The 12,271-nt window shown below is 41.2% G+C and overlaps 1 protein-coding gene and 1 long non-coding RNA gene across 2 annotated transcripts in view; both read left to right on the top strand.

Annotated features, from left to right (window-relative positions):
• Positions 1–479: 479 nt before the first annotated feature.
• LOC139707052 (uncharacterized) lies at positions 480–7,089 on the top strand. The gene is made up of 3 exons (XR_011708657.1): positions 480–581; positions 4,510–4,545; positions 4,676–7,089. It is a non-coding gene; the product is annotated as an uncharacterized lncRNA (long non-coding RNA).
• Positions 7,090–11,616: 4,527 nt separating this feature from the next.
• Positions 11,617–12,271, top strand: part of Rtn3 (reticulon 3) — a 63,495-nt gene continuing 62,840 nt past the window's right edge. The window contains exon 1 of the mRNA XM_027944132.3: positions 11,617–11,948. Within this exon, the coding sequence (XP_027799933.1) occupies positions 11,807–11,948 (142 nt within the window). The 5' untranslated portion in view covers positions 11,617–11,806. The remainder of the gene's footprint in view (positions 11,949–12,271) is intronic.

Below are 12,271 nucleotides of genomic sequence, written 5' to 3'. Positions count from 1 at the left end.
TTGTCCAGCTTACAGGATCCTGGGTAGAAGCTGCCTTTCCAAGCACACTTAAACTGTATAGTAGATAGTATAGTACAATACGAGGTTCTCCGAAATTGCTTTTTTTTTTTTTTAATTTTTTAGTTGTAGATGAACACACAGTATCTTTCTTTATTCTTATGTGGTGCTGAGGACCGAACCCAGTGCCTCACACAAGCGAGGCAAGCGCTTTACCACTGAGCTTCAGCCCCAGCCCCAGCCCCCAAAATGCTTTTTCAATATCTGACATCGTGATTGAAAAAAAACCGTTAGCCCCAATTGAAGAATAGTTTGGTTTGGCGGGGGGGGGGGGGGGTGTTTGTTTGTTTGTTTGTTGTTTTTTGTCTTTTGGGGGAGGAGGGGCGAGATAACTGATGGAGTTTATGAGAAGCTAAGGTATTCATCCCCCCCCCCACGGCCACCAGTAATTGCACTGTCTTCCTTCTTCTGCTTCAGCTGTTATAATCTACCCAGGATCTCCTTCCACCTGCCTCTAGGCTCTGCCAAGCCTTTGAGCTGTTTTCTACTTCCTGAGTAATTAGGCCAGAGGTGAAGAGGTAAAGGTAATTCTACGTTATCCTATCTAAAGAAGTCCTGTTTTGACTTTTCCCCTACCCCTTCTAATTCTCCCCAAACTCTCAAGATTGTTGGAATGCCTTCTTCCAGGCTTTAGATTTAAATCTAGATTTTATCTAGTCCAACTTGGATCACCAAGAAAGTAGAAATGAACTTCAGAACAAGAATTACTAAGGTTTCACATGATGTTTGGAAATTTGAACCAACAGGATGTTAACACAAATGCAGGGCAGTGTGTGTCATACTCAGAAAGGAAGGGCCAAAAGCCAGTGATTTGTCATAATTGCAACACTGTAAAAAGTTTAAATTGCACACACATCCCAGTATTCTCTATTCCCCTTACTTTGTCCATAAGACTTTTTATCATCTGACCTACATTTTACATTTCATTTTGTGCTTTCCACTATAATAGAAATTCCAATGCAGAGGAATTTTTATCTCTTTTGTTCTCTGGTATATCCCCAACCCCTCACACAGGTCTGGCAGAGAGTAGAGATTTAAGTCTTCATTGAAGAAGGTATATGTTACACCTAATGCTGCTCACTAACTTTCTGGCTCCTTTAATATTCAATACCTAACTTTCGCTATTGAACCAAAAAAAAAAATGTTCTATTTTAAGGATTCTCAATAAAGATGCATTGAAGTCTAACCTGTCAGGAAGCAAGTAGCAAATGCAGGCATTATCTGTCTCAAGACAACATCATCAAGGTCAAATGTGAACACATCAACCTTCCTCATACCTTGTAGACACTACTAGAATTTGAAACAACACAGTATAAATTATAGGTGGAGTTTAGGATTAGTCACAGCATAGAAAGCAGCCCCTATACATGAGAAATGTATTTTGTTGTTTTAGTCTCAAATATCCAGGGTCATTAAAACAATGGGCTGAAATGCTGAATTTGATGATACTGATATACAGCCAGCCTTCAGCAATCTTACTCTGAATTGAGACACAGGGTATGAACAGAGGTTGAGCTTTCCTTCTGCATTTCTAGAAGTAGGTAACAGGTAGATATGTTTGAATAGTTAAGGCCACTGGCTTTGAATTTTGGCTTTGATGCTCACTAGCTGTACAAACTTGGGTGAGTTCCTTAACTTCTCTGAAACTTTCATCACCCACAAAATAATTCCAGTACCCACACAGTTGTAGGTTAAATGAAATATGTTTGACAATGATGACTAATGAATGTGTAGTTAGTACTTAAAAAGTGGTAGTCATCATATTCATTCTGGAAAAGCAAAAGCAAAGTCGTAAATACTCAAAATACTCAAGTATGTGAAGCACAAAAATAGTAAAATTGTTTTCTACAAAGATATCCACTGTGATTCAGGTTTCAAAACTTTACAAAAATAGGGCTTCGTTATGTTTCAGGCACTCTTCTAGGAAGTAATGATGCATAAGACACATTCTTGTCCTCCAGAAAATCACAGTCTTATGGGATAAACAGCCAAGTAAATATCACTCCTGTGACTATACTGTGACATAGTTCAGACTCCTAACATTTATTGCAGGAGCTATCGATTGATTGATTGATTTTTGGTACCAGGCATTGAACCCAGGGGTGCTTAACTGCTGAGCCACATCCCCAGTCATTTTTATTTTTTATTTGAGACAGGTTATCACTAATTTGCAGAGGCTGGCCTCAAATTTGCAATTCTACTGATTCAGCCTCCCAGATTTCTCGTATTGCAGGTGTGAGCCGCCAAGTTCAGCAAGGGTCAGTAGTTAAGAAATTTGGAAGGGACAGGTTGGAATGCTACATCCCGGGACATCGTTTAAATATCTGTCCCTGGGCTGAGGATGTAGCTCCTTGGTAAAGTGCATGATTAACATGTGCAAAGTCTTGAGTTCAATCCCCAGAATCACAAAAAGTAATCATAAACCAGGCACAGTGTTATACACCTATAGTCCCAGCTACTAAAGAGGTTAAGGCAGGAGACTCCCTTGAGCCCAGGAGTTTGGGGGCAGCCTGGACATTCTACTGAGACCCCATTCTCTTCTTATTTAAAAAAAATTATTTTTAATTGTTGTTGGACATAATACATTTATTTTATTTATTTTTATGTGGTGCTGAGGATGGAACCCAGGGCCTCACACATGCTAGGTCAGTGCTCTACCACTGAGCCACAACCCCAGCCCAAGACCCCATTTCTTATAAAAGTGAAATTTTAAAGTTGAATATTATGGGCTGAGGCTGCAGCTCAATGGTAGAACGCTCGCCCAGCATGTGTGAGGCACTGGGTTCAATCTTCAGTACCACATTAAAAAAAAAACCAGTAAAATAAGGGTGACATGTCCATCTAGAACTAAAAACAACTTTTAAAAACATTGAATATGGGGCTGAGGTTGTGGCTTAGTGGTAGAGCACTCATCTAGCACATGTGAGACACTGGGTTCAATCCTCAGCACCACATAAAAATAAAATAAAGGCATTGTCTCCAACTACTGTCCACCTACTACTAAAAAAAAATTTTAAAAAACGTTGAATATTAGGATGTAAATATGGTAACATTGTAAAAGCTTAAGACCTTTTCAGCGGCTTCATTATTAGTATTTCAGTCAACAACACAGCTGTCTGACTCTTCATAAAGATGGCTGAAAGAACTGGGTGCGGTGTCACTCATCTGTAATCCCAGCAGCTCAGGAGGCTGAAGCAGTAGGATCACAAGTTCAAAGCCAGCCTAAGGAACTTATCGAAGCCCTAAGCAATTTAGTGAGACCTTGTCTCTAAATAAAATATAAAAAGAGGGCTGGTGATGTGACTCAGTGGTTAAGCACCCCTGAGTTCCCTAGTACAACAATTAAAAAAAAAAAAAAAAAACTAAAAGATCACTAGAAGGAAATAAAGGAATGTACACAACAATGTGTGTATCATGCTATCCTTTATGATAGAGTAGATGAGGATACATATTTGCTATATTCACCTTTGCTTGAGTTTGCCACTGGAATATTCTAACAGTGATTATATGTGTGTAGAATGGAGAAGATTAGAGATAAAAGAAAACTTTACAGTTATGTACCACATGATGAAATTTTGGCCAATGACAGACTGCATATACCACAATGATCCCATAATGAAGCTGAAAAATCCCTATTAGCCAGTGATATTGGTAGCCTTCCTAACATTTTGGGGCAATGCACTACTCATGGAGATACTGATGTAAAGAAACCTACTGGCTGTCAATCATATAAAAGCAGAGTACATACAAGTACATGCAGTACATAATACTGGATAATGACAATAAACAATTATGTGGCTGGTTTACATATTTACTATACTGTATTTTATCAGTATTATACCATGCATTCCTACTACTTATGAAGCAAAAAATTTACTATAAAACAATATGCCTTGTTATACCTGCAGCACCTTCACACATCTTGTGTTTACCACATTTTGATTGCATCAAGGGGCCACAGGGAATATACCATGTAGGTTTATGACAGTGTACTCTGTGATGTTTCCACAGGATGGCTGAGAATGAAATTGATTAATGATGCAGTTCTCAGAAGGTATCCCTGTCTAAGAAATCATGACTGAGCATACATCTGAGCAGGCTGGTAATCCCAGGGAGGCTGAGGTAGGAGCATCACAAATTCAAGACCAACCTCAGCAACTTAGAAAGACCCTTTCTCAGAATTAAAAAAATAATTTTTTTTTAAAGAAGCCAAGTGCACTGCTGCATACCTATAATCCCAGAGACTCAGGAGGCTGAGGCAAGGGGATCACAAGTTCCAGGCCAGCCTCAGCAACTTAGTAAGGCCTTAAGCTACTTAGTAGAACATGTCTCAAAATAAGAAGAGCTGGTGGAGATGTAGCTCAGTGGTAATGTACACCTGGGTTCGATCCCCAGTACCCAAAACAAAACAATGCGTGATTATGTGTATCTTTTTTCTTTTTTTCCTTGCAGTGCTGGGAATCAAGTCCAGGACCTTGTGCATTCTGGGTAAGCTTGCCGTGTGTGTGTGTGTGTGTGTGTGTGTGTGTGTGGTGTGTGTGTGTATGTGCACATGTGCACACATGAGAATAACATGAATGTATTTAAATTTTTCAAATTTACTTTTATTTATTTTCAGGTGTTGGGGGTGCTCAGGACTGAACCCAGGGCCTTACGTGCATACTAAGCATTCACTTTACCACTAAGATACATCCACAGACAATTCAACATTTTAAAATTGAAGTATATCTTGTCCTGATATTCAAGAAAAAAAAAAATAAGGACAGGTGGGAGTGTAGCTCAGTGGTAAAGTACATGCTCAGCATGCTGAAGGATATGCGTTCAATCTCCAGCATGAAGAAGAAGAAGAAGGAGAAGAAGCTGAGATGGGAATTTGGGGCAGGGGAAGACTGAGACTGCTTTACCACAGAGCTACATCCCCAGTACTTTTTATTTTTTTATTTTGAGAAAGTATATTTATCAGTATTTTACTGTATATTTTATTTTTGCACTAAATTGCTGAGATTCTTGTTAAATTGCTGAAGCTGGCTTTGAACTTGTGATCCTACTGCCTCAGCCTCCCAAATCACCAGGATTACAGGTGTGCACCACCACACCTCTTTTGAGATGGGAAATTACTGGTGGTAATACTGCCATAAGACAGGGACGGGAAAGAAGAGGTCTAACCTCAGCAGTAAAAGTTGCTTGGTGGAACTCTTAGGAAATGCCTATGTTCCAGTGAGTTCTTTAAAGTTTCATCTGAACTTACACTATAGTCAGAATAATCTATTTAACATTGTGCTGTAATAAAACTAGGTCCCTTCCTCTCACTATATACAAAAATCAACTCAAAATGGATCAAAAACCTAAAGGTAAAACCTGAATCTAAGAATTTACAACAAGAAAACATGAGGAAACACTTTAGGACATTGGTGTAGGCAAAGATTTTTTGGATAGGACCCCAAAGATACAGGAAACAAAAGTGAAAATAGACAAATGGAATCATATCAAAGAAAGAACTTTCTGCACAGCAAAGGAAACAATCAACAGTTAAGAGATAACCTACAGAATGGAAAATATTTTTGCATACTATTCATCTGACAAAGGATTAATATCCAGAATATATCAGAAAGTCAAAAAATTAAACACACAAAAACGCAAATGATCCAATTAAAAAATGGGCTAAAGATCTGAATAGGGGCTTCTCAAGAGGAGACATACAAATGGCTTACGAATGAAAAAAATGTTCAATGTCACTAATCATTAGGAAAGCACAAATAAAAAACCACAATGAGATGTCATCTTACCCTAGTTAGAATGGCTATTATCAAAAAAGACAAAAAAAAAAAAATGACTGATAAGGATTCAGATAAAAGGAGTTTTTTTTTTTTTTTTTTTTTTTTTGGTGCTGGGAATTGAACCCAGAGCTCTCTGCATGTAAGGCGGACAGTCTTCCAATGGAGCTACATCCCCAGCCCAAGGAGAATTCTTATACACAATTGGTAGGAATATATACTGGTATATCCATATGGAAAACAGTACAGAGATTCCTATTAAAACTAAAAGTAGAACTACCATAAGATCCAGCAATCTCACTACTGGGTATACATCCAAAGGAGATGAAATCAGTGTATTGAAGAGACATCTCCACTTCCATGTTTTCTGAAGCATTATTTTCAGTAGCTAAGATGTAGAATCAAGCAAGATGTCCATCAACAGATGGAAAGTTGGGAAGGAAATGAGGAAAATAATGTATATATACACAGTGGAGTATTATTCAGCCATAAAATAGAATGAAATCCTGTTATTGGCAATAATATGGATGGAATTGGAGGTCATGATATGAAATAGCTCAGACTCAGAAAGAAAAACATCACATGTTCTCACTCATTTGTAGAAACTAAAAAGCCCATCTCACAGAAGAACCAAGTGGATGAGACAGGAGGATCACGAGTTCAAAGCCAGTCTCAGCAAAGGCAAGGTGCTAAGCAGCTCAGTGAGACCCTGTCTCTAAATAAATAGGGCTGGGGATGAGGCTCAGTGGTCAAGTGCCCCCTGAGTTCAATCCCTGGTACTCCCCTCCCCACTAAAAAAGAACCAAGTAGAGTAATGGTCACTAGAGTCTGGAAAGGGTGGGAGGGAGAAGGGATAGAAAGAAGTTACACAGGGGGCATCAACATGCAGCGGAGGAGGCATAAGTTTTGGTTTTCTGTAGCATAGTAGAGTAACTATTGGTTAAAATAATCTGCAATATGTGTCAAAATAATTAGAAGGGAGCAAAATTCCCAAGAGATGTAGATGAATAATGTTTGAGGAGATGGAAGTACGTAATACTGAGATTTGTCCATTACATAATGTATGAATATATTGAATTAGGATATAAAGATGTACAAATGTCTGAATAAAAAAAGAAGAAGAAAAAAAATAGTCAAAAATTCATCTGATGGGCTGGGGATGTGGCTCAAGCGGTAGCGTGTGCACCTGGCATGCATGCGACCAGGGTTCGATCCTCAGCACCACATACAAAGATGTTGTGTCCGCCCAAAATTAAAAAATAAATAAATAAATATTTAAAAATTTTAAAAAAATTCATCTGAGGGGCTGGGGTTGTGGTAGAGTACTCGCCTAGTATGCGTGAGGCACTGGGCTCGATCCTCAGTACCACATACAAACAAAGATGTTGTGTCCGCTGAAAAGTAAAAAATAAATATTAAAATTCTCTCAAAAAATTTCATCTGAGGGGGCTGGGGTTGTGGCTTAGTGGTAGAGCACTTGACTAGCATGTGTGAGGCACTGGGTTTGATTCTCAGTACTGCATATAAATAAGTACATACATACATACATACATACCTAAAGACCCATCGACAACTAAAAAATATATATTAACAAAAAAAAATAGAGGGTTGGGATGTAACTCTGTGGAAGAGCACTTGCATGGCATGTGTGAAGCACTGGGTTCAATTCTCAGCACCACTTACAAATAAATAAAATAAAGGTCCATGAGCAACTAAAAAAAAGAAAAACTCATCTGAGCCATTCCCTGTCCCAAAACTTTCACTGAATCCCCATTGGCCTTAAGCTTTAAGACAAAGCCTTGTGGTTTGTTTGTTTGTTTGTTTGTTTGTTTTTGTTTTTGAGAGATGGTCTTGCTAAGTTGCTTAGGGCCTCACTTAGTTGCTGAGGCTGGCCTGGAACTTATGATGGATCCTCCTGAGGAGCTGGGATTGCAGCCATAGAATGCCTCACCATACCCCACTATGCCTGGAAAAGCCTCAATTCTTTAGTGAAATACTATTGCTTCTCCAAACTCTGGTCCAAAAATTTCTTCCCCCTTTATATCTTGACCCAGCACTCAAAAGATCTCACACACATCACACTTCTGAGCCTCCAGCTGCCATGTGTGGTTGTGCAGTCTGTATATCCCACCATGGCAGTCATACAGGGGAGGGGCAAGAGGGGATCAAATCTAGGCCATGTTCTGTTGAGCAAGTCAGCATGGAACTGCACTGTGGGCTGGACTGGGAGGAAATGGTTCTTTTATGTGATTTGTCTGCCCAGAAGGGTGCCTTTTTTGTATGCATGCACAAAAGTAACCCCTATGTTTGCTTCAAACCATCCTTCTTTGCCTTTAATGACATTCTTACAACTCTAAACTCCTATCCAACTTTGGACTTTTTCATAAACCCTTTCTAAACTGCCACTCCATAGGGTGTGTCTGTCTGTCTGCATGCCTGACTTCCTGTCTCCCACCCCACCCCCCTTGAAATGGTAGGGATCCAATCCAGGGCCTTGCACATAAAAGGCAAGCACCACTCTACTGAGCTACATCCCCAGCCCTTCTCTATGTTAAATTCATACAGTCCACTTGCCACCTGATCAAAGCACTATGGCTTTGTGTTGTTTAGGGTTGGTGTTGATTGCTATTTAACTGGTATTATTTAACTTTATGTATGTTCTATACCCTAGCTTGTTAGCTCATTGAAGACTGGATAAACATAGTTTGGGGTCCCTACAAAGATCCCAGGATAGTGTCACACAACAGGTGATCAGTAAACATCTATGAAACAAATCACATATACAAATATCCCAAGGAAATATCAGTCTCAGGGAAGTTGGCATAGCAGGAAAGAGAAAACACAGCCTCAGGAGTTGGACTTAGCACAAATGCTTCTTTTGTTTTGCTTTGTTTTGTTATCAATACAAAGAAAATATATTTATTTTCAAAGACTCTAAGAAATGATGATATAATGTCAAGACACAAAAAGTTTGAAAAGCTATAGATGATTAACCACTGTTTCATTCAACCTCCCTTTGATTATTTTAGAGAGCATGTCTGTTACTCCCAACTGAATCTTAAGCATGATGTGTCTAAGTAACAGAATTAGGATTCTTTCCCAGTAGTCCTCATTATTGTCTGTCTTTCTTGTCCTCCTCCTTCTTCTTCTCTGGATTAGGAATTATGCTGGTGTATGGCCCTTCTCCAGAAAGAAGTTCTGCCTTAATATGTTTCTTTCTTCTCCTTTTTATTTATTTATTTATTTATTTATTTTTGGTGTGTGTGTGTATGTGGTGCTGGGGATTGAACCCAAGGCTTAGTGCATGTGAGGCAAGCACTCTACCAACTAAGCTATATCCCCAGCCCCTTAATGTGTTTCTTTTTATACTTTTTCCTCTTCTTCCCAGTGCCCCCTCTTCTACTATTACTACTTTTTCTTCTTCCTCTTCAACTTTAACCACTAAGGCTTCTTGTTTAAAAAAAAAATCTCTGAGGTGCTTAAAGAGTCTACTTCTGGGACTGGGTTTGTGGCTCACTGGCAGAGCGCTTACCTAGCATGTGTGAGACACCACATATAAATAAATAAAAGTCCATTGACAACTAAAAAAAAAGGGAGAGAGAGACTACTTCTAATAAAACAACCCAAGTTAAGACCAACAAGCCATCATCTCCAGGACAGATAGGATATAATGCTGACTTCTAGCACTGAAACTCACCCTAACTCAACAGAAAGAGTAACTGTAAAATTATAAACTTCAAAGTTAAAACCTATTACTCCTACTTTAAGACTGGTGGAACTGGTCTGCTGGATATTTGAAACCAAACCTTGGAGACCTAAATCAAGGAAGTAAAAGGTCTGAGGAAAAAGCAGCCAATATTTGGCCCTTGCCCTCTAAGGTCAGCCAGAACCCAGAGAATGACAGGACTTCTCTAAGGATCCTGCAACTCTATATGATCCCTGCCCTGTATCTCACTTCACTGCCACCATAGACCTCTGGCCCTACAGATAAAAATCCAAAATAAAATCTCTCATCTATCAGGGCCCCTTAGATATACCTATATAAAGGACCCTGACAGGCATCTCCTAATGCCCCTTTCCAACTTGAAGTAGCCAGAGTGGTAGAGGCCCCTGTCCCTAATGGTAGTTAGGGAACTCCTTCAGAGGGGAGAAATGAATTGATGAGATAGATTATTTTCTATTATGACTATCAGGAATGAGATTCCTATCCACCTAGGAGCCCCAGTTTCTAGCAAGTACTGTCAGGGTTAGGTATTAGCATAATTTCCTAACACTTAATAAAATATTTTTAAAACTTATGCATTTGTCAGCATAGGTAGATAATTGGCTTGGATATCACATTGGCTTCTATTTCCCTTTACCATCTATGGACAGTCTGCTGCATCATCAGTTGATGCTGTGAGCACCAGGGTAAGATATTTGTCAGGAAGTTATTTTGGGACATATTCTTCTGTGCCTTCCTCAAAGCATTGCAACCACTTGGATGTTGTTGTTGTTTTCTTTCTTCCTTTTTTTCTTTCCACCCCACTTTCTGGGCTTTGTGACTTTAAAAACTGTCAAGGGCAGATGTAGTTCACAGCCTGTGTTCTAAAAGATTTCCACTGGTCAGACTGCTTTTTCCCCTCCACAGCAGCCTGGCTGACAACCTCCCCACTCATGAGGTTGCATCTTTATAGGATTTGCTGAACCTGCAATTGCACTTTGGGTCATCGATCGCTGCTTTAGCAATAGCAAAGGCTACAACCTTGGCTTTCATTATTTCCAGGATACATTCCCCTTTTTAAAAGGTTATGCACCTTTAAAATATTTTTAAAGATGTAGGGAGATAGCTTTGAATTTGACAAGCCAACCCAGGAGAACCCGAAAAAAAAAAAAAACCCAAATCCAAGATAATTGGATATTTGGTTTCAAATACATTTCTGCTAAGGACCCTTTTTCGGTTACGAATAAAATTATGCGTATTTGTGCCGTATTCTTAAATTTTAATAACACATTTTGTAACACCTTCCCACTCCCGGTCCCTTAGAATCATATCCAGGATGTTATCTCCTTGCTTTTCTATCTTCATGAGTTCAGCTTTTTCTTCTCCAAAATACGTTTTCTCTATCTTAGAGCTTATTTAGAGGAAGAGACAACCTTAAGACTTAAGGTGGACAAGAATAGCAACAAGGCAAGAATATGAAGCAGGGTCTGTGACTGCACGGCAATGTGATTAGAATGAATAGTAGTTTTTTCTTCTGTATAACATCTTTTTCCACCTACTAAAAGCGGGACCATGAGGCTGTCTGTGTCTCACAGTGAGGCGATATTACGACGTATTCAGAGAAATTCATAAAGCACCTTGCAGAGTGGGCCTTCTCTACCCTGCGGTTTTCACTTCAGATTCTAAGGGGGAATGCATCACACAAAAGATATCAGCCTCCGGGAATTTATGGGAAAGATCGTTTCCAGCTACTGGAAGCATAAAGAAATATCTATTATAAAAATACATAATCCATCCAGTCGAAAACATTCACATAAAGAGCCGTGAAAAAATTCTACCCCGCAGCGTCCCCGCCAACGCCTAGGACCGCAGTGGTGGGCGTGGCTTGATGATTGACCACGCCTCTTGCGTCCAGTCCCCTAGAGGCGCGCCCCACCCCAGCCGCTTGAGGCTTGGCGCGAGGTCGGTTTTACCTCTCCTTCCTTTTGGAGCGCGGAGGGACAGTTCTTGCGCCTGCGCACTGCTCCGCTGCGCGCCTCCGCAGCTGCCTCTCGCCCCCGCCGCGCGTTCTAGAGTTCTTTGTGCGCATGCGTGCTCGCTCTCCCTCTCTTTGCGCTCGGCTGTGTCAGTCAGTCAGTCTGTCGGAGTCTGTCCTCGGAACAGGCTGAGCGAAGGGACTTCGGAGAGCCTGCTGCCTACTTATTCTATTTCCCCTCCCTCTCTCCCGCCCCACGTCTCTCTTCACCCCTCTCCCGCCCTTGCTCGCGTAGCCATGGCGGAGTCGTCGGCGGCCACTCAGTCCCCGTCCATCTCCTCGTCGTCCTCCGGGGCCGATCCGTCCGCGGCCGGCGGTGGCGGGAGCCCGGGAACCAGCCCCGCCCTGGGGGCGAAAAGCTGCGGCTCCTCTTGTGCGGGTGAGGCGTGCGGGGAAGCCCCCGCCCTGGGGACGAAAGGGAGCTGGGGCCGGGGGCTTTCGGGAGCGACCGGGGAGGACGAGTTACACTCGGCTGCTGGTGGCTTCAATCCCGGGGGACGAACGTTTGGAAAATGGGCAAAGGGGGAGGGGAGCGAAAGGTCTTTCGGGCGGTGAGGAAATAACGGGGTGTGAGGAAAACAGGTTGGGGGCGGGAAGAAGGTCTGGAGAGTGGGCGTTCACGCCGAGACCCGGCAGGTGGGGAAACAGCCGCCCCGCGAGGTTGGGATGAAACGGACGATCGCTCAGGTGGGGCTTGGGCCG

Source organism: Marmota flaviventris, chromosome 9 (genome assembly GCF_047511675.1).
Source record: "Marmota flaviventris isolate mMarFla1 chromosome 9, mMarFla1.hap1, whole genome shotgun sequence".
Taxonomy (NCBI): Eukaryota; Metazoa; Chordata; class Mammalia; order Rodentia; family Sciuridae; genus Marmota; species Marmota flaviventris.
The sequence above is the reverse complement of the archived record's forward strand: the minus strand, read 5'-3'. Positions and strand labels throughout refer to the sequence as shown.